This window comes from Stigmatopora nigra, chromosome 13 (genome assembly GCF_051989575.1).
Source record: "Stigmatopora nigra isolate UIUO_SnigA chromosome 13, RoL_Snig_1.1, whole genome shotgun sequence".
NCBI classification, from domain to species: Eukaryota; Metazoa; Chordata; class Actinopteri; order Syngnathiformes; family Syngnathidae; genus Stigmatopora; species Stigmatopora nigra.
The window spans coordinates 1,176,121-1,196,444 of record NC_135520.1 but is presented as its reverse complement, the minus strand read 5'-3'; the positions used below and the strand labels follow the sequence as shown (position 1 = coordinate 1,196,444).

General features: G+C 44.4%; 4 protein-coding genes across 7 annotated transcripts; all 4 read right to left on the bottom strand.

Moving 5' to 3' along the window:
- Positions 1-1,818: 1,818 nt before the first annotated feature.
- On the bottom strand, positions 1,819-7,566 carry LOC144206541 (transcription factor Sp3-like). 3 transcript variants are annotated; one of them, XM_077731561.1, is made up of 8 exons: positions 7,060-7,566; positions 5,599-5,814; positions 5,008-5,538; positions 4,053-4,253; positions 3,781-3,985; positions 3,500-3,698; positions 3,210-3,406; positions 1,819-3,143 (listed from the first exon to the last, which is right to left on the bottom strand). In XM_077731561.1, exons 1-8 carry the CDS (start codon positions 7,111-7,113, stop codon positions 2,881-2,883), a joined length of 1,866 nt encoding a protein of 621 aa, XP_077587687.1. In that variant the 5' UTR covers positions 7,114-7,566; the 3' UTR covers positions 1,819-2,880. The 3 variants fall into 3 exon arrangements, with proteins under 3 accessions (XP_077587687.1, XP_077587689.1, XP_077587688.1); XM_077731563.1 differs by lacking the exon at positions 7,060-7,566 and adding an exon at positions 6,780-6,898; XM_077731562.1 differs by lacking the exon at positions 7,060-7,566 and adding an exon at positions 6,591-6,763.
- Positions 7,567-7,990: 424 nt separating this feature from the next.
- On the bottom strand, positions 7,991-11,433 carry ola1 (Obg-like ATPase 1). Its single transcript, XM_077731138.1, has 11 exons — positions 11,292-11,433; positions 10,924-11,021; positions 10,656-10,799; positions 10,387-10,514; positions 9,784-9,959; positions 9,643-9,723; positions 9,481-9,578; positions 9,076-9,216; positions 8,907-9,003; positions 8,670-8,792; positions 7,991-8,365 (listed from the first exon to the last, which is right to left on the bottom strand). The coding sequence occupies exons 2-11, from the start codon at positions 11,019-11,021 to the stop codon at positions 8,264-8,266; spliced, it is 1,188 nt and encodes a 395-aa protein (XP_077587264.1). The 5' UTR covers positions 11,292-11,433; the 3' UTR covers positions 7,991-8,263.
- Positions 11,434-12,077: 644 nt separating this feature from the next.
- Positions 12,078-15,893, bottom strand: LOC144206694 (transformer-2 protein homolog alpha-like). 2 transcript variants are annotated; one of them, XM_077731797.1, is made up of 9 exons: positions 15,723-15,890; positions 14,514-14,765; positions 13,753-13,892; positions 13,544-13,691; positions 13,277-13,465; positions 13,103-13,218; positions 12,820-12,990; positions 12,680-12,750; positions 12,078-12,604 (listed from the first exon to the last, which is right to left on the bottom strand). In XM_077731797.1, exons 4-9 carry the CDS (start codon positions 13,574-13,576, stop codon positions 12,594-12,596), a joined length of 591 nt encoding a protein of 196 aa, XP_077587923.1. In that variant the 5' UTR covers positions 13,577-13,691; positions 13,753-13,892; positions 14,514-14,765; positions 15,723-15,890; the 3' UTR covers positions 12,078-12,593. The 2 variants fall into 2 exon arrangements, with proteins under 2 accessions (XP_077587923.1, XP_077587922.1); XM_077731796.1 differs by lacking the exon at positions 14,514-14,765 and having other exon boundaries at positions 15,723-15,893.
- A 135-nt stretch (positions 15,894-16,028) lies between these two features.
- On the bottom strand, positions 16,029-20,300 carry senp2 (SUMO specific peptidase 2). The gene is made up of 17 exons (XM_077731152.1): positions 19,949-20,300; positions 19,300-19,361; positions 19,111-19,223; positions 18,987-19,041; positions 18,839-18,920; positions 18,631-18,781; positions 18,373-18,479; positions 18,209-18,288; positions 18,085-18,133; positions 17,924-17,981; positions 17,689-17,805; positions 17,477-17,608; positions 17,144-17,356; positions 16,987-17,066; positions 16,822-16,906; positions 16,628-16,723; positions 16,029-16,548 (listed from the first exon to the last, which is right to left on the bottom strand). The coding sequence occupies exons 1-17, from the start codon at positions 20,092-20,094 to the stop codon at positions 16,486-16,488; spliced, it is 1,689 nt and encodes a 562-aa protein (XP_077587278.1). The 5' UTR covers positions 20,095-20,300; the 3' UTR covers positions 16,029-16,485.
- Between the last annotated feature and the right edge of the window lie 24 nt (positions 20,301-20,324).

Here is a 20,324-nt window from a genome sequence, read left to right as displayed (position 1 = left end):
TTATTTCCAAAAAACGACATAGGTACCTATGTCGTTTTTGGTCATTTTTTGGTCGTTTTTTGGAAAAAACGACATAGGTACCTATGTCGTTTTTGGTCATTTTTTGGTCGTTTTTTGGAAAAAACGACATAGGTACCTATGTCGTTTTTGGTCGTTTTTTGGAAAAAACGACATAGGTACCTATGTCGTTATTTCCCAAAAATGACCAAAAACGACATAGGTACCTATGTCGTTTTTTGGTCGTTTTTTGGAAAAACCGGCATAGGTACCTATGTCGTTTTTTCCAAAAAATGACCAAAAACGACATAGGTACCTAAGTCGTTTTTTCCAAAAAACGACCAAAAACGACATAGGTACCTATGTCGTTTTTTCCAAAAAACGACCAAAAACGACATAGGTACCTATGTCGTTTTTTCCAAAAAACGACCAAAAACGACATAGGTACCTATGTCGTTTTTTCCAAAAAACGACCAAAAACGACATAGGTACCTATGTCGTTTTTTCCAAAAAACGACCAAAAACGACATAGGTACCTATGTCGTTTTTTCCAAAAAACGACCAAAAACGACATAGGTACCTATGTCGTTTTTGGTCAAAAACGACCAAAAACGACATAGGTACCTATGTCGTTTTTGGTCGTTTTTTGGAAAAAACGACATAGGTACCTATGTCGTTTTTGGTCGTTTTTGACCAAAAACGACATAGGTACCTATGTCGTTTTTGACCAAAAACGACATAGGTACCTATGTCGTTTTTTTCCAAAAAACGACCAAAAACGACATAGGTACCTATGTCGTTTTTTTCCAAAAAACGACCAAAAACGACATAGGTACCTATGTCGTTTTTGGTCAAAAACGACCAAAAACGACATAGGTACCTATGTCGTTTTTGGTCGTTTTTTGGAAAAAACGACATAGGTACCTATGTCGTTTTTGGTCGTTTTTGACCAAAAACGACATAGGTACCTATGTCGTTTTTGGTCGTTTTTGACCAAAAACGACATAGGTACCTATGTCGTTTTTTCCAAAAAACGACCAAAAACGACATAGGTACCTATGTCGTTTTTTCCAAAAAACGACCAAAAACGACATGGGTACCTATGTCGTTTTTTCCAAAAAACGACCAAAAACGACATAGGTACCTATGTCGTTTTTTCCAAAAAACGACCAAAAACGACATAGGTACCTATGTCGTTTTTGGTCATTTTTTGGTCGTTTTTTGGAAAAAACGACATAGGTACCTATGTCGTTTTTTCCAAAAAACGACCAAAAACGACATAGGTACCTATGTCGTTTTTGGTCATTTTTTGGTCGTTTTTTGGAAAAAACGACATAGGTACCTATGTCGTTTTTGGTCGTTTTTTGGAAAAAACGACATAGGTACCTATGTCGTTATTTCCCAAAAATGACCAAAAACGACATAGGTACCTAAGTCGTTTTTTCCAAAAAACGACCAAAAACGACATAGGTACCTATGTCGTTTTTTCCAAAAAACGACCAAAAACGACATAGGTACCTATGTCGTTTTTGGTCGTTTTTGACCAAAAACGACATAGGTACCTATGTCGTTTTTTCCAAAAAATGACCAAAAACGACATAGGTACCTATGTCGTTTTTGGTCGTTTTTTGGAAAAAAACGACATAAGTACCTATGTCGTTTTTGGTCGTTTTTTTTTACCAAAAACGACATAGGTACCTATGTCGTTTTTTCCAAAAAACGACCAAAAACGACATAGGTACCTATGTCGTTTTTTCCAAAAAACGACCAAAAACGACATAAGTACCTATGTCGTTTTTTGGAAAAAAGACATGCAAAAACTTGAGGTTTCAGACTTTATTGTGATCCATTTGAAAAAACGTCTTACCAAAAAAAGATAACATTCATTTTTTTACACCAACTCTTTAAAAAATCACTTTCAAATAATGTTTTTGATACATTGAAATAAACTGCGTCGTCGTCTTAGTGATGGCTTCTATAAACAAGGGCATAATACACGTGTAAAAGAATGCTACAAACATGGGGACAAGCATGAGGATGATTATACATGAAATAAAAGAAAAAACGCCATCCTTTTTATCTTCCAGATCCAAAGTGGACCGGAACGCAATGTTCATCGCCACAGAAATTCATTACAAAAAGAGGGCCAGCGTACGTACATCAGAAAACACGTTCGTCGGCAGCTTTTGACTTTCCGCGTTTAGATTCCAAACCATTTAGACGTTCGTGTTTTTTGATGGACTGTAAGACAAAGGCAAGCCAGATGTTAAAAAAAGCAGAGGGAAGCACAAATTTGCAGTTATATGAAAACAACGACAACAAAAAAAGAAGTCTGCGAACAAACCACTTAGCCTTAGCGTCCCAAAACTTTCTCCATTCCAGAGAAGGTCGTCGCCACGTTAGCTGTTCCCAGAAAACCTTGCATTTTTTAGTACGCGACAAAAAGAAAAGAATGAAAGACAAGTGAGCTTTTGGATTTAAGCGTCCGTAACTAGCTTAGCTGGGACATTCGTACTATAAGCGCACTTCCCAAAAAATGGGCAACCTTTCTATGACGGATGTTTGTCATAAAAAAAATGAACAAGAAAAAGAACCCATGCACCTCCAGCATATTTTACACGACTATGATACAAAATAAGGCATTTCATTTTTATGTGTGTGTGTGAATGTGTGTGTGTGTACTTGTACGTAGCAACCATTTTGAATGCTTTCGCGGCCTATAAAAAAGACTGCAAAAAACAAGGTCTGGATAACTCTTAATTAAAATATATATATATTTATCATATATTTATATTCATATATATATGTATAAGAAAGGAGGCAAAGGGAAGTGACGTGTGTGTGTGTGCGCGTGTGTATGGGTGGTGGTGGGGGGAACGTGGCTCATTCCATGACCTCACCGGGCGCCACGGTGACCAGTTGCAGCGGGATCTCCTGATTGGCCACCAGATTGCGAGCGGCGGCCGACTGCAGGATGAGCGTGGTGCCGTCGGCCGTGATGAGGGTGTCGGCGGTCAGCGGCGACGGCGACGCAGAGGCCGGCACGCCGCCGCCCTTTTTGTTCTGGTGAGTCTTTATGTGCTTGGCAAGATGGTCGCTGCGCATGAAGCGTTTGGAGCATTCGCCGCACACAAACTTTTTCTCGCCTAAGGGAAGAAAGACATGGAGATGTTAATGTTTGGGTTTGCATCGACTACGAAATGATTGTTTACCCGTGTGCGTCCGCCTGTGTCTCTGCAGTTCGTCGCTCCTGGTGAATCTTTTTCCGCAGTACATCCAGTTGCAGACGAAGGGGCGCTCGCCGCTGTGCCAGCGCAGGTGGGCGCGCAGGTGCGACGTCTTGCCGTAGACTTTGCCGCAGCCGGCGATGTGGCAGACGTGGAGCTTCTTCTTGCCCAGTCCGGAGCCCCTGCGAGGAAAGAAGTCGACCAGAACGTGAGGTGAGGGTGGCTCGTTTTTGAAAAATGACATGGGTACCAATGTTTTTGTGGAAAAAACTGACCTTCCTCCGGACTCTTTACAGTTGGGGCAAGTGCAGGCCACCCGTCGCAGCCGTTTGCCCTCGCCGCCGATGCCGGAGTTTGCCTCGTCTTCGGCCGCCGTCATGTGGACGCGCAAGTTGCTCAGATCGCTGGGGTTGAGCGTGGAGTCGCCGCTAAGATGCCAGTCTTCCGAGTCGGGCTCTTCCTTGATGTGGATGCCTGCGGTCGGGGAGAGAGGAAGAAGGATGCAGTTGACTCGGAGACACAAGAGGAAAAGCCAGTGGGCGAGTTAGGGTCTTACCTGCGGGGCTGTCGTCGGTTCGTTGCTGCGGCTGCGCGAAATGAATGCCGCTCTGCGTCAGCGAGTTGACGGTGACCGTCTGGAGGTTGGGCAGGCTGACCTGGCCGGCCTGGGTGAGCGGGAGGGTCTGCACGGGGGCTAGCGTCAGTTGCTGAGCTTGGCCCTGGGGCAGCTGCAGCCCTTGAAGTGACTGGACCCCCTGCACCTAGAACAAGAACCAAGTGTCATCGTCTTGTGCTCTGAAACATTTTTCGTTGCTATCGGGTGCTCACCTGGAAGGTCTGCCACTGGATCTGCCCAGTGGGACTGACCGTCTGGGCTTGAATGAGAAAAGTCCCCGGGTTGACCAACTGGACGCTCTGAAGCGTCTGCCCCGCCGCGTTCAGATCCTGGCCCAATGCTACAGAGGTTTGAGCGTCGCTCGATAGCTGCAGGATGGGCTGTGAGAGGGTGGTGGCGCTGGACGTTGGTACCTGCACAAAGACAATGACGAGTGGTGAAGACTTGCTGACAAATAAATAACATTTTCAATTACATTGGCTCTTTGTTTGGTTCAAATTATAGTTGCTATGCCAGTCTTGGTATTACACACACCAAGACAGTTGGTCCCCCCCCTGCCAAGGGTGCGAGCTAACCAAGATTTTAGTTTCCAGGCAGTGACTGGGAATCGAACTCAGGACCTTGGATGTCAGAGGCTGATGCTCTAACCGCTCAGCCAGCAGGGCACCCAATAGTCTTAGTAAAAAAAAAAAATTGACATGTCTTTTGGGCCCGAAAAAAAGAAAGAAAAGGCATACCGAGCCGGGATTCGAACACGGGACCTCAGATCTCAGAAGCCAGTGTTCTAACCACTCGGCCGTCGGGGTCACTATAGTTATACTTGCAACAAAAAAAACTTGACATAATTTTACCAACCAGGAAAGGATATGAAATGCTATGGGTCGCATGTATAGTTTTAGTAAAATTTAGCAAAGAGATTGGTCATGAAGTTTGCCACATATTGTGAGAGTCAAACATTTTGGAACAGCCCGTCCAATCAAACTTGGAATGTATTTTTAAGTTCATTAGATTTGGTTTCCAATAAAAAGAACAACAACAACAACTGCTGTTATTCTCATTTTTTTGTAGTCCACATTTCAAAGTAATGAGATATTAGCTTAGCAACATAACAAGAAGTCCATTTCCAAAAGCCAGTGTCTGAAATTAACGTCGGCGGTTGCAACTCACCTGAATCTGCTGCAGGTGGGAATTAAAGTTGGCCGCCGAGGACGAGGGGTCGGCCACGCCGGCGGACACGGCCGTGGCCTGGGTCAAGACCCCCGTGCCGTCGATGGTGGCGGGCAGCTGCGAGGAGGCCCCGTTGGGCGCGTACATCTCCCGCTCGCCACTCGCCAGTTTGCCACCCTCCAGGGTCTGCCCGCTCATGATGAGGCGTCCCTCGGGCGTGACGCCCGTGGCGATGGGCACGGTCTGCGCCGCCGTCAGGCCCAGCGACTCCAGGTCCACGCTGTTGATAGGCACGAAGGCGATGTTGCCGGGCAGCCCCGCCGCCGCGTACGCCGAGCCCCCGGCCAGCGGGAGGCCCTGGATGGACTGCGCCTGACCCGCCTGCGTCAGGAGGTCGCCGGCGGCCGTCGTGGCGCAGCCGATGCCCACGCCGGCTTGCCCGCCGCCGTCCTGGAGGAGCTGGATGGGGCCCACGCCGTCGTCCTGGAAGCCGGACAACGTCCCGTCCGCGTTTTGGATCTGAGGGATGACCTGGAGGAAATTTACAGCGTTACATGGAGAACCGGGGTAGAGGCGAGTGGAGCTTTTTACCTGATACTGAATGCCCGATGCGCCATTGGCCGTGGTGGTCTCCCCCCCGGGCGCCGTGACGTAAATGGGCTGGCTGGGAAGACCTCCCAGGGGAAGCACGTACTGGCCGTTGGACGTCACGATCCCGCCGTTGGCGTCGTCCTTGGCGGCCGAGACGGCCGTTAGCACCTCCCAGCGTTCCGATCCCGACAGCTGAATGGCAGACATGTCTGTCGTCTGGAGCGGACAGAAATGATGATTATTATTGTTATCATGTCATTGGAGAACAGCAAATTTAAAGTGGTAGACGTGTTTTGCGCTGACTTTGAAAAATAAGGAGGAAAAAAAAAACATTTACGGGTGCAAGTGTCTCCCAAATTGAAATGGATGGAGGAATGAAATAGTCGATAAAATATGATTTGTGCTGTTTTTGTGAAAATAGTTTTTGTTATTCTTTGTATGCAACTGCAGTTTTACATAAATGCTCCTTTCATGGCAATAAATCATATGGAAGAAATGCACTTTATCGTGTTATTTGACCCTGACCAGACTATTTGTTTTTATTTCTTCAAATTCGCTTTTGTAAGCATATTATTTATCATTAATTGTACTTGCTAACAAAAGCCTAGTGACTACTTTTGAAAAGCTAACTGTAACAAATTACTACACTTCACTCATTTTTATACATTTAGTTCGAACATTTTCAAAATCACTAGACTCGGACGCTAAAATTTTGGATCAAGAAAATCCCTATTAAAGGCTCTTAACAACATTATAACGAGGCGAAAATACACTTTGGACTAAAACTTAGGCTTTAGAAGCCAAAAACGCCGTCGAAACGCGGAAGATGAACGTGGCTATGCTAGCTAGCATCGATTCGACTGTAGTAATACACAGAGGTATTACAGTAGAATATAGCCATATAGCGACTTTGCCGCCACTCAAACGAGCACATATAAACACTTTCGAGTGGAATTTTGTGTTTTCATTTAAAATGAATTTATTTATTTTACTGGCGGTGGGGCTGTCGAGACGCTGCTAGCTAGCTAGCTGGCGTAATGGTGGCTGGTTGACGGGCCTGGCCTGGGAAGGCGAGTGGGGGATGGGCGAGAAATGAACGCTACTGTTTTTGATTATGGACGACGCCGGAGCCGAATGACATTTTCCCCGTGATTATCCTTCGCCCGCTCGATTCGTCGCACCGGGCGGGTGTCCCCGCGTCGAGCGACGGCCTCTCGGCGTCCGACCCACTATGGGCGGGTTTTAGCGGGGTAAAAAGTGGGTGGCCGTTGTGGAGAGTGGGGGGAACACAGGAAGTGTACGACGGCGTTTCACCCTCCTCCACCCTCAATAGATTCAAAATTTCAAAACGTGTCAACTTTGACGCTCTGCAAACACGGCGGAGAAGGCGCCACGCCGGGTTAAAAACGCAGAGGGATGAGATAACTTTGAAAACATTAAAAAGTCAAAGAGTTTACTAACCTGCGTTTCCTGCAGAAAGTCGCTTTGACTGCTGTCCACGTCCGCCGACGCCATTTCTCCCTTGTTTCACTCGGTAATCTTCAACTCCCGTCGGGCCTCGAAAGCCTCGCAAAGCATCCCCACCTTGCGATTTTCTCTCGGTTCGTCACTAAAGAACCGTTTTAGCCTCCCCTCGACGAGCCGGGACTCTCGCCAACTTTGCGGGGACGAGGAGAACTGCTGTTTACAACTCCGTGGCTAGCTTGCTAGCTCGACTGTTAGCTCACCATAGCCGAGCTAGTTAGCCGCCGAGCAAAAAAATAAAAAAAAGGGTTCAAAATACGTAGCTGCCGTCAATCAAACTCACCCCCCAAGTCGCACACCAATCAGCAATCTTTGCAAATAGTTCACATCCCGATCGGGATCGTTAGAAAAGCCGCAAAAACCCGAACATGGCCATTTTATCATTGACGGCTAGTAGTGTTGATCGGTGAATTCGGGTCGATTTTTTTCCTATTTTGATTGACGGTGCGGGAAACACAAAGGGGAGGGACTTAGCGAGGTCGACTATGTAATTTGCATCGCATTACAGGACGTCCCTCCTTTCTTCTTTGCGCTGATTGGCTGAAGGGACCCGTGCGTCGACGCCTGATTGGCTGCTCGTACTTGTCAGTCTTTTTTAAAGGACAAGTGTTTCCTGTTTGAGTGAGCTAGAGAAGCAAAAGAGGGAAACAATTGTCCTAATTGTAGATAGAAAGTTTGAAAAAATAATATCCAATTACACTCAAATAAAAAAAAAAAAACTATTTAGGGAAGCCGAACTTTGGATCAAATTCACAACTTTGCCACACTACAATGTTTTTATAACATTTTGATCATAGAAATAACGGCAGAATAGTAGTTGAGCCACTTTCTAAATATTTGCACGTAAGAATGATAACACAAAAACAACTTTATCCACTTTGGCAATTTATTCCAATTGATAAGCGCCATTTTTTGCTATTTGGTGAAGCACAAAATGGAGGAAAATAACATCAAAAATGTCACGTCATGCAACGAGGGGATTGTGACCCATTATATTGACGTGCATATTTGAATGATGAGGCATTTTGGATCGTCCGTGTGAAAGCAGAATACTTGGAAGGCCATCCGTGTGTGGTCAATAAAAAGAAAAAACAGGGGCTGGGCATTTTTCCCTTTAAAAAAATATCCATTTTTGACATTCTCATTTCTTCTTTGGGGCGTTGGGTGTGTTGAATTTAAAGAAGATGATGTCACCGTCCTCCACTATGTAGTTCCGACCCTGTTGTCTGTATTTACCGGCAGCCTATGAGGCGGAAATATCAAAATAGTAGTGTTAAAAAGGATTTTTTTTTACGTTGAGGTAAATATTAAAATGGGGAAAATAATTTAAAAATATTTTTTTGAAAGTATCGCAAATACTTGACGAGTACTGTAACTGTAACAAAAAAAATATGATCCTTTTTGTTTACATTATTAATATTTATTATTATTTAAATGATAACTTATTGTGCGACTAAATGTTTGGCAACTTTGCATCAAACCGCAAACTCAACTCCCTTTAATAATAATAATTGCGACGAGAAGAGCAAAAAAGAAAAGAGTCGTACCTTGACCGCATTTTCGGTGCCCTCCTCTTTGAAGTCGTCATACTTCATGACCTCGGCCATGATAAATCCTTTCTCAAAGTCGGTGTGGATCTTTCCAGCCGCCTGCGGAGCCTTGCTCCCCTTCTGTTGGCCGCCATTGACGGAAAAACAAAGAATACTTGCCTTTAGATACATTTATTTTCATAGTTTCTTATTTATCCATTGGCCAATAACTGTCAAAATCGTGAATCCACTCACCCTGACGGTCCACGCTCGCACCTCATCCGGTCCGGCGGTGAAGAAATACTCAAGCTGTAGCGCGGCGTAGCCCGTCTTGATGATTTTGGTCAGGACGCTGTGCACGGACGCATTTTAGTTGGATCAAATAAAATAATCGGGACCCCCGCACCTTCTATCAGCTCGTCACCTCTGCGTCTTTTGCTCCTCGCAGTATTTCGTCTGCTCCTCGGCTTCCATGTCGAACAGTTTGGACTCCAAAGCGCCGCTGAGGGGGATGACCATGGCGCCGGGGTCGTGAGCGTCCACCCACTCCTTGATTTTTGCCAACCTGAGTAGAGGATGTTCACATTTTTGAATACTAATATTTCAGGCCGATATACTATTTTTTTAAACAGGCACAATGATGAACGTTCCATGAAAATATAAAAGTAAGACTTAGTAGGCCCGTATTCAAGTTGTCAAACTACGCCCTCCTGTGGTCAAACACGATTACTGCTTTCGCAGGAAAACAATGAATTTTTTTTACTCACGCTATGTTGAAAATGATATTTGCTAGCAACCTTGGCTCATGATATTTGATTTTTTCACCTACCACTTGTTCTTTTTCCTGATATAATCCTTCTCGGAGAGGTTGACCAGGTAAATCATGGGTTTGGATGTGAGGAACAAGTACTTGTTCAAAACCTCAATCTGTAACAAAAAACCTGACATTGAAGGGGACGCTAGCTTAGCGACGGCTAAACCGGCATCGTACCTCTTTGTCGTTCCACTCGTGATGGAATCGGACGTGTTTCTTCTCGTCGACCACCCAGTTTTTCACTTTCAATATGATTTCCTAAAGAGAGAAAGAGAGATGTTGCTGGTCTGCAGATTCCCGCCCGGGAGAAAAACATACGTATTCGGGTTTAAGCTTCTTGTCGCTGCCGCGGACCGCCGTCTTCTCCAGTTTGTCGATGATGGGCGCGATCATTTCCTCGTCCTTGAGCCGCAGCTCCTCGTGGATGATCTCAATGTCCCGCACAGGGTCCACGTTGCCCTCCACGTGGATGATGTCCTCGTCGTCAAAGGCGCCTGGAAAAAAGTATCCTAGTTGGACTTTTTGCAATGTTTTTAAATCTCAAGGTCTCTATAATTTAAAAAAAATGCTTTTTTTTAATCAATTACCAATACATTAAAGTAAAAATAATAAAATACAGAACCACTGGGTTAAGGCAACACAAACAATTTTCCAGCTAACATTAGCATATAGCTGTCAGAGTAAAAAAAATAGAAATATATATGTTCCACCTGAGTGTAAGATATAAAAATGTAATACATTTTTTTGCATGACTTATTGGAAAGTACTACATTAATGCATTTTGCCTCAACATATTTAAAAGTTGGAGCTTTGGTGTACTAGTCCAGTTGGCGAGCCACAAAAGTCGCTCGGGTTCAACCCCCTTTTGACTTGCACCTGTCCACTTCACTCAAGCTATCAAGGCGGCGCAACTAGACTCACGTGTCATGTGGAAGATGCCATCACAGGCACTGATGTGCGAGAGGAAGGCATTTCCCAGCCCTTGTCCAGCGTGAGCGCCCTTCACCAGGCCGGCGATGTCCACCACGTTCAGAAACGCCGGAACCTTGCTAAAAAAATAATACAGATGCCGCTAGGTAAATTACTATGTACAAAAGTCATGATTTTATTCACGTTTTGCAATGAAAACATTTCCCAAAAGAGCCTATGTTAACGTATTGGTTGCTAAATATCATAAAAAAAAAACATACCTGGCGGGTTTATGATACTTGCAGAGGAAGTCAAAGCGTTCATCCGGGACGGGAACTCGACTTTCGTTGGGGTCGATGGTGCAGAAGGGGAAGTTTTCAGCGGCCGCTTGACTTTTGGTCAACACGTTGAAAAAGGTGGATTTTCTACAAAAACAAATACATTTTAAATCATTAGTCACCACTGACAGACGTCCAATGTTAAGGGCTTTCACTCAGTTAACATAGACAATATTTTAATAGAAAATGACTAAGAATAGTGGCACCTTACCCCACGTTAGGTAGTCCCACAATTCCAATCTTTAGCGACGTCCCGAAGCGTCCAATCAACGGAGGCTGTTTCGGGGCTTCAGCCTTCTTTGGTGGCATCTGCATGAGTTGCGTCAGGTTACCATTTAAACACGACAACACATTCCCCTGAACACAGTGCTAACGTACAGCTTTAAAAAAACATGTTTTCACTATCTGTAGAATAGAACGCATGGCTTCCCACGTCCAATCAAACGCGACATGCTAACGTTAGCAAAAGGATAAGGTGAGGCACTCGTGTGCGAACAGAGTCGATGAGCGACGCTACGAGCGAACAACACATTTAGAACTTCAGTTTGGTGGTTTAAGTTGAAATTTGTTAACTTGTACCTTTATTTTCTGCTTATGCGAAACGTGCACTGCAGGGATAGCCGCTCAGGCAGACCACTCCGCTGAGAAAGACTGAGGCAGTTGGGAGTGAAAACTAAGCGGAAGTGTTATGAAAAGCAAGCCTTCTAATTGGTCGTGGGATAGTGAGGCAATGATGTCAGCTTTGCGCGACGCGAATATAATAATTAAGTAAAGCGGAGGGGATAAAAATCATTTTGGAGCCCTTTGTCTTGTCGAGATTAAATACAAGTAACTTAATTTACAACGGAAATGTGGTTTGCAGACTACGTCATGATTACAAGATGTACAAATGTTGTAGGAAGTATATATACATGCTATAGCAACTTCCAATGATTCCTACCTAGTCAGCGACACGTCTGGACGTGCACTAAAATGGACTCGGGCGGCCATGTTAGTACGCCAGGGTAACATTCCAACGAGCATGCATTGACATTCAACTGTAGCCACAACTAGCTTAAAGTGTCTGATATTGTAAATGCTAGATATTCAAGTTCCATTTGAAGTGGGAGGGTTGGCAGTGAGTGTTCAAATGGACTGGATATCACCCAGTGAGGCTATTTTCAACTTAGCAGAAGGGTGATTGGACACCACGTACCTTAGACCCAAATTCTGAACTACATTTTTTTTTGTGCATCATTTTAGTACACTCATGTTTGTCATTAGCTTCAGTCCAGTATATATAATATAGTACGACAAATGAGCTACAATCATGTCTTTACAATTGAAAAATATATCCGTATATACTTAAAAAATACATTGAGACTGTGCAATGCTTTCGACTTTTATTTGAAAACCACTTGACAAATTCCTCATGGATACAAATCAGACCAATGTGACAAAAAAAAAATGCAAGCCATTATATACATTTACCTGTTGGGGAGAACCTAAGCTCAGCATGTTTAAAATCTTGACAAGCCATTTGAAATGGATTGGCCATCTGTAGCAGTCAATCAAGGGCTCTGCACTATGAATTTTGATTCCTATGAATAAAGACTACAATGGCCGCTGCAGAAGCAAAAAAAAAAAAAAAATCTGATGCGAAGCAGACTAACTTGCCTGAATAAAAAAAAAAAAAACATCCTGTAAGCAGTTGTACTACACTACAAAAACAAACAAACAATATTCCTTTTGAAAGGTACCCTTTAGTTTGAGAGTCCAAATTTTTTGGGGGGGGGGGGGTTTATTAGCTAAATTTGTGTTGCCATGCATTGGAGTGCGCGCGTGTGTACGTTTCGGTCTGATCTCCTCACAACATCTAAAAACAATGGACGACTTGACTGCTCAGTAGTGACCTGTGGTAAGAAAACAGAGGGGGCGGAGTCAGAAGTCATTAAAACTTTACAGTCATCATCTTAAAGTAAACATACGTGGAGAGTAGGAGCGTGATCTGGATCGGGAACGGTATCCCCTGCTGTAATATGGCGATGGAGATCTTCGTCTATGGAATGGTAGGAAAAAAATGATGAATATTTGCCAGTCTGTCCTATTAATAATTGAAGATAAATACCTGTAGGATCGGTACTCCCGGTCGTCATAACGATCGTAGTCCCGGTCGTAGCCGCGATCGTAACCTCTGTCGTAGCCTCGGTCGTAATCCCTGGACATGCGCCTGGAGGAACCGCCTCCGCTGCTTCCTCCCCCTCCTCCTCCGCTGCTGCCGCCACCTCCGCCGCCGCCACTGAAAACACGAGTTTTATCCATCATCTATTTGATTGTTTTTGCCGTATACGGGGTTGAACTTATTTTTAAAAAGCCCATTTAAAAATATATATATATAGATGGAGACTTACTATGTGGGTCTTCCCATGTAGATGCCAGGCGTGGGGGTGTGCGCTCGTTTGGTGATGGAAAAATCCACTCGGATTCGTCGGCCGTCCAGTTCCATCCCGTTGGCGTGCTCCTTGGCCTGCGGGGGGCGGAGTTAGAACCAAGACGACATGGCAAAAACGTCAACCGGGACTCACCTCCTTGGAGTCCTCGTAGTTCTCAAAGTAGACAAAGGCGAATCCCCGGGAGCGCCGCGACTGCTGGTCGTAAACGATGTTGACGTCCGCCAGGGGGCCGTACTTGGAGAAGACGTCTCGCAGGTCTCGCTCGGTGGTGTACAGGCTCAGGCCGAACACGCCCAGGCATACATTGGGGTCGGGGTTGGCCTGGGAACGTGAGATCGGAGCGTAAGCCCAATGCTTATCTGCTTGCTTTCTTTCTTAAGGTTGTCAAACAAACTTTACCCGGTTGCCAATGTGCCTGCGGCGGTTGGACATGGGCGAGCGGCTGTGGCTCCTCCTCCGGCTGCCGGATCGGCTTCGGGAACGGCGCCGACGGGAGCGGGAGCGAGAACGGGAATAGTTCCTGCGCGAGCTCCTGTGGGAACGGGACCTACCAAAAGGAATCAGACGTTAGGCCACGGTTTGGCGCGGTTGAGCTATGGGTTTCATACCTGGATTTAGATTTGGACCTGGAACGCGAGCGAGACCTGGATCTGGAACGGTTGGAAGCATCCTTGGAGCGCGCCGGCGAACGGCTGGCGGATTTGGCCGATCGGCGCGGGGAGGTACTTCCCGAACCGGGCTGGGGCTCCTAGACAAAGTGAAAACTGTTAAAACAAGTCACCTCGGAGTGACAAAGAACTCAAAACGGGGGACTCCACTCGCCTTACTATTGTCACTATTGGGTTCATAATTATCAGAAAAAGAGGAATACATTGCAATCTATGTCGTGTTTTACAACAGAGACCTCTTCTTCGTATTAAAATACCTCAACAAATAGAAAAATGGGGAGAAACCTTAAATACCAATATTAACAGCCCCTTTTGTTTGAAATATTTTCTAAAAATTCAAATATTACCCATTAAGCGCCTTGATTTTGACCATTTTTTGCCTCCCAGCGATTACTCGACTATGGTCGACGATGTGTTAATTACGGGAGCCCAACGCCAAACCCTTTTAAAAGCACTACTACTAGTTTTTCTTTTGTTCCTTTTGAAATGATCCTAAATATTAAGGGGGATCAATGAGATACACATGAAATGCATTGATATGAACCTACTTGTTTAGCAGAGTAACAAATTGAGATGATTCTTAGAGTTCGGGGGGGCTCTTGCAAGTGAGTTTTACAGATAAAGGAACATTTCACATGCATGATTTAGAGAAAGAAAGGAGAGTATCAACATAATATAGGCTGTTAAGAAGTTACTCCTACCCGGCCAAACTTCTGATCATAACTTCATAACTTCAAAACAACCCTTCATTTCTTCTTTCTTCTCTTTGACATTATGCCGTCTTTTTTCGCTCCTCTTCCCCAATTTTACCATCTGCCATTACTATAGGATCTTGAGCGCTTCTTTTTTCCTGCTCCCAATACATTAGCATGCATCAACGGCATCGGCTTCAAACATTAACAACTTCGTATCTGAAACGTCTTCCGCCTTTTTTTCTTTCTTCTTACCTCAACCTTGACAAAGAACAAACAAGGAGGTGATAAGGCAAGATGGTTGGTTGCTTTACATTTAAATAAACCAAAGAAAACAACAGTTCGGCCATATTAAAGTAACAATTACACAAAGGAGTATTGCGGGCCACACTGAACGCCAGATTATTAGTATTGACCTCATTTTTTTATCTTAATTAAAAGCCTTATTAGTAATCAACACATCGGTTGCTATTGACGACAATACACGTCCAAACCCATTTGGTACACAAAACAAAAACTCGAGCGTCTTCAGGGAACCTCGTTCAAATGGAAAGTGCTCAACTTTTCCAACAAAGCCCAAAATTGAAACAATATCCTGTAAGAGAACATAATCAGAAATCTTTAAGATAACACAATTTCCTGATTTAAGAATGTCACGACAGACGCGGTTATATTTTGATTAAAACGGATAACCGACGCCTCGCGGTTGTGCGCACGCGACAGCAAAAATTTCCGGAACGACCATGAACGTAACACAAAGACCGCCATTTTCTTAGGCTACTTCCACTTCATACTCGCCCTGTTATTTTCAGTGTCGCCCTAATTACTCCTTTGTCATAATAATAGAATGTATCTAATTTAAGAAAGTCCTAAGTATTTGAAAAAAAAAACATTTAGAGCCACAAATACTGCCGCTAACTTTACCGTTTGCAACGTTAGTGGCGATTGAATGAAAGGACGGTACCAAGGCGGCGCGGCCTTGTCTTACGAGGGCAGCTCGTTGTAGGCCGCATGCTTCGATAGGATTTCAGTTTCAGAGATAAACTGACGCATACACATTCAAAACATTTGTATCAACATGTTGGATCGGGGTTCAATAGTTGCCTTACCACAACCACGGGGTCTAAACAAATAGACACCGGAGAGGACACGCTGCGACTTGCATATGGCGTGTTTCCTTTCTCACTCAATTTTTCGATAAAATCAAACAAAACTCACCTTATCTCTAAACTCTTTCTCTGTGTCGCTCATGTTCGCTTTACTGGTCGATTTGTGGATGAAGAAGCGAGCAAAAATTGTGCTCGACTGTATTAGTTTTATTCAGGCGTAAGCTTTACCTGCTCCACCGCCAGCCAAAACTGGTTTGAGCTGAATGGTCAAGTCACCGGCTGTGAAAACAACTTCCGTCTCCGGAAATAAAAGCACCGACTTCCGCTGGAAGAACGCACAAATAAAAGTCGAGTCAAGACAATACTTTGGACCCAATTACGTTATCAATCATTAACACAGAGACAGAGCAGAAAATGTGTTATATTAACCCTTTTATTCATGGGAAACATTTCAAACCATAAACTTAAACATGCACTTTTGACAGCAGTTTGCTAAGCAGTGTATAGTACTGAATTTAGCAGTGCCTTGCATCTCTTAGCTGAGGAAAAAAAAGATGTCTCTCATTCATTCATGTCATAAATAAATAGAAATAATTTCCCCGTGCATTCCAGTCACATTTTACCAAGTGACGCTTGAATAAATTAACATTTTTTTACTTTTTTTATTATCCAACGACATCCGATTTAAAGTAGGTCCACCCAGTTTCCGTGTGAGAACATTGAAAGGCACTCGTGGCAATACTTCCAATGCGAAACCCTTTTCAAATGAAAATAAGATTGTGGAACGCTGATTCCAACTCTGGATATGTCCATCAGTTCAACTCAAAGTCTTTCTTAGGTTGTGTCAGATGTCGATGAGTAGCTTAAAGTGGCTATAGCAGCTTCTGATGCAAAATTTCCCAGATCATCAACTTCCGGAATAGTGGCATGTGCGCCTGAGGAGAAAAGACGGGCTGAATATAACGTTGGATCACATAAAAAAATTAAAATAAATCTCGGACTTCAGTGGTTTACCTGACTGAAGTTGAGGGGCCTCCCTTGAGCGATGTATTGGGCGTATTTACACGCAAACACGCCACAGTCGCTGCCATTTTTCTGCTGAGGAATCTCCTGGATGAAGAAAAAATGTTTGATCTATATGTGAAGCTTGAAATATCATTCTACTTGTACAATGCCAATCAAAGCATTGAATTGAATGTAATACTTACAGTGGGGTGCATACAGCCAACAGCCCACTTGGCGCAATCCAGCTCTCTGCCTTTCTTTGCTCTGTGCTCGTCCTTCAGGTAGAGGCTGCCAAAAGCAAGCAAAATAAATGAATAACAATCGACCGGCGACCAAAACGTCCGAGCACTTTCCACAAGATGACTCACAAGAGAAGACGGCAAACGTCATCGTGCTTCTGGCCCATGGAGTCGTACAACTTTAGCGTCTTTGCGTTCAAGTCCATCACCTGAGAAGAGTACAAAATGTCATTTTCATTAATCACCGATGGATTCCCGCCCCCCTACGACGTTCCGGGCGACTCACGGCCAAGGCCCAGTGGACGCCCAAATGCAGCGGGACCAGAACCAAGTCGCAGAGGAAAATGTCCACGGCCTTGGTCCAGCGCTTGACCGCCGCGTGACCTCCGCCGTGTCCGCAGAGTTTGGGGTAGAAGAAGGTGCTGAACGAGTAGACCCGCCTCCCCGCCGCCGGGTCCGAGCACTTGTCCATCACCAGGGAAAGGTAGAAGTTGATCACCTGGAAATTGCAAGTCCACTTTCATCAGGCCGAAAATGACACATTCCTTTTTTTACGAATGTGAAATGACCCCTCGGCGCCGTCTTTTGCATTTCTGGATAAGCCCCGCCCTCTAAATACCTCGTCATTGAGCCAGCCGCCTTCCTGAAGAGTGACCAGATCTCGTTGAGTGATGCGTAGCTTGAACGCGGCGCTCAAAACCAGGTTGGGGTCGCGCTGAGCCAGAGCGCCGCAGACCTCCGCCGCCATTTCCTGCAAGCATGCAGATACGTCAAAGACACGCCATGTTTAAAAAGCTTTGGAGCTTGCACCGGCCCTTTAAGGAATGGCACCTTAGTGAGTCGGGGTACATCGTCTGCGTGCCGTACATGTGGCGTCGTGGGGGACGCCGCTCGGTCCACCAAGTTGAGGCGGGTGGCGACTTCTGTGGAGATGTCCAAATCTGGTGTCTAAACAACAGAGTAGAAGATGTGTTCATTCATTTTCTGAATTGCCCAGGATTTTTGAGGCCGAATGTTTTTTTTAAAGGAGTAAGAAATGGTTTAGAAAACTAAAAAATAAACTCACATGCTGGCTGTCCTCCTGTGCTTCTGTGTAAGACTTGCTGAAGGGAAGGGCACCCCATCTGGAAGGAAATTTAAATTTATTTACACATAAAATACATTTTTTTTAAAAGCACTTTTTTAGGGCAGCATTCATCCATTAAAAAATAAATAAACAACACCAACCTGGCCTTATTTGATGACACCTGCCTCCATGAGAGCGCACTAGGATTAGCTGTTTAAAGCCAAATTTATCAGTGTACATTTATTTCCTTATATAAGTTATTTGCGTGGAGAATTTTGTCTTTACCTGAGCAAGTCATCTTTTTAGAGGGTAATTCGTAGGATTTCCGATTCGCCGAGTGTTGCTGGCTGTGCAACATCAACAAGCTGAAGGAGAAAAATAAAGTGTGGATAATTAATTAGCAGTCTGTCTGTTTTTGGATGTGACAAAATTTGGCCAAGTCAACTCACGCTTGTGGTTTAGTCTGATAGAAAGGTAGCGGTTGGCTTTTGCTGTATTTTTCCGTCACCATCTCCAGTAGACGTCTGTAGTGCTCTTTGTCGTTCTGCTTTATGGCCTAAAAGACAAGAAGAAAAAGGCTTACAAAGATTAAAAAATAGGGATCACAAATTGTGAGATTGTGGATATCGGAATATTATTACGCACAAAACAATCAATTGTTCAGGACACCCTTAAACAAAACAAAGAACTCATCAACTGTGACTCGCCTCTTCCACGGTGAGACTCGGCCTTTGGCAGCGGTTGTATCCGAAGCCGTTGTAAGTTGGGCGCTCGGCGTTGGGCATTCCCACGTTTGGGGTGGGCCTCGAAGGCAGCAGCTGGAGGGAACCTCTCCTGGCAGAAGAAGCTGTCCCATTGCTGCGGAAGGTGGAGCTTTATAGTAGGAATTCGGACTCGGATCATTGAGATACTTGCCTAAATTTCTTCATTAGAGGAGGCATTGAGCTCTGGAAACGCATGGCGACGGCCCTGTCGGCCATTGTCAGCCCGGGTTTGTCTATGGAGAAAGAATCGGGTCAAAAAAAGCATGTTTACACTTGATTTTTTGACGTGGCCTTTTTACCCATTCTCCAATCAGAGGTCGTCAGCCACGGGGTGCGCAACTCATCGATTCCAGGCTGAATGGACAATGGAAATAGATCGGAATTAGCGTCACTTCGGTTTTATTGAACGAGGTGAAAGCAAACCTGAGGGTCCTTTAAGGGTCCGTGGTCATCGGGGATGGAAATGGCCGGTTTGCGTAAACGAAGCAAGCGGGCCACCCCGGAAACCGTCTTCTTGACAAAACTTATCACCACATCTGGTGTTAAAATGAAGAAAAATATCAGAACATGATCAATAATTAATGATTTTTTTTTTTTAGGGGGCGCACAAACCTCGCCTTCGCCTTTTTGCCGCAACCTGATCAGTCTGTCCAACACTTTCTTCTGCATGAAGACTGGATGTAGGAGAAAGAAAAAAAATAGTCAGATAAATACAAGATAATCAGACACACCTGCTTCTTGCCTCTGAATGTCGTCTTTTTAAAAAACAACAACATTTAGAGGCGTTTCAACACCACCTCACCTGAATGATGCTGCTTAATTAGTCTGTTTTTGTCTTGAAATGATCATTCAAATAAGTTTAATGTCATGAAATGAATGCAATTTAATGTAGAAATAATACATCTAAGAAGTTAAAGTCTTAAGACTTGGGCTATTTTAAACAAACTAGTCTGTTTCAGGTGACTTATTCATCAAAACAATTCTCGGATATTTCTTTGACGTACTCTTTGTCTAAACAAAACTTTTCAACGTGCCATATGTACAAGATCATTATTACAAACACCTGTGCTAAACGTACAACATTCCACATAGGAAAATACACAACTTGTATCACATTTCACCACTAATATCTTTGGCTTTTTTCATTTTTGAATAACGTCGACTGTAATTCATCCCGAGCACTGCCTTAGTTCGGTATGCGTTAACTTTATTGCTTCAAATATTGCGAAAACTACAATAAATAAGTATTGAATTTACTCACCTCTGGTAGTTCCTCTTGACGGGTCTGTCGTGGTTATCCCGCCGACGAGCTAACGTGCTCGTCGGCTCCCCGTTATTGGCTCGGCTGTTATGCCTTGTGGCGGGCTCGAATAACGACGAGATTCCGTCAATTATCCATCCATACATCCCAGATAAATACGAAAATATGGCAAGCGGGTCGCCGACACGGGCCAGGACTGTCTTGCTCCGTCTCGGGGAGGTAGCTGAACAATAACAAAATATAACGTTCGACACGGTGCTAGCAAAAGCTAAGCTAGTTTATCTTCGTTTAAGGCATTTATGTCGTGAAGTGCCGGGCGGGCGGGGTTAATCTGTCTGACATTGAGAGCTCCCAGCTGGGGTTGTTCGTGCTTATA

Excerpts from the sequence above, each read along its gene's own strand:
- LOC144206541 (XM_077731561.1), bottom strand. The coding sequence starts at position 7,113 with ATGGCGTCGGCGGACGTGGACAGCAGTCAAAGCGACTTTCTGCAGGAA. Across the intron at positions 4,254-5,007 it reads CCCACCTGCAGCAGATTCAG|GTACCAACGTCCAGCGCCAC; the intron begins GTGAGTTGCAAC and ends GTCTTTGTGCAG. Across the intron at positions 3,699-3,780 it reads AACCGACGACAGCCCCGCAG|GCATCCACATCAAGGAAGAG; the intron begins GTAAGACCCTAA and ends CCCCGACCGCAG.
- ola1 (XM_077731138.1), bottom strand. The coding sequence starts at position 11,021 with ATGCCACCAAAGAAGGCTGAAGCCCCGAAACAGCCTCCGTTGATTGGA. Across the intron at positions 10,515-10,655 it reads AAGTATCATAAACCCGCCAG|CAAGGTTCCGGCGTTTCTGA; the intron begins GTATGTTTTTTT and ends TTATTTTTTTAG. Across the intron at positions 9,217-9,480 it reads ATCAGGAAAAAGAACAAGTG|GTTGGCAAAAATCAAGGAGT; the intron begins GTAGGTGAAAAA and ends TCCTCTACTCAG.
- LOC144206694 (XM_077731796.1), bottom strand. The coding sequence starts at position 15,755 with ATGAGCGACACAGAGAAAGAGTTTAGAGATAAG. Across the intron at positions 13,219-13,276 it reads ACTACGAGGACTCCAAGGAG|GCCAAGGAGCACGCCAACGG; the intron begins GTGAGTCCCGGT and ends CGCCCCCCGCAG. Across the intron at positions 12,751-12,819 it reads CGGGAGTACCGATCCTACAG|ACGAAGATCTCCATCGCCAT; the intron begins GTATTTATCTTC and ends ACCATTCCATAG.
- senp2 (XM_077731152.1), bottom strand. The coding sequence starts at position 20,094 with ATGTATGGATGGATAATTGACGGAATCTCGTCGTTATTCGAGCCCGCC. Across the intron at positions 19,362-19,948 it reads GTCAAGAGGAACTACCAGAG|TCTTCATGCAGAAGAAAGTG; the intron begins GTGAGTAAATTC and ends TCCTACATCCAG. Across the intron at positions 17,609-17,688 it reads ATGTACCCCGACTCACTAAG|GAAATGGCGGCGGAGGTCTG; the intron begins GTGCCATTCCTT and ends GCATGCTTGCAG.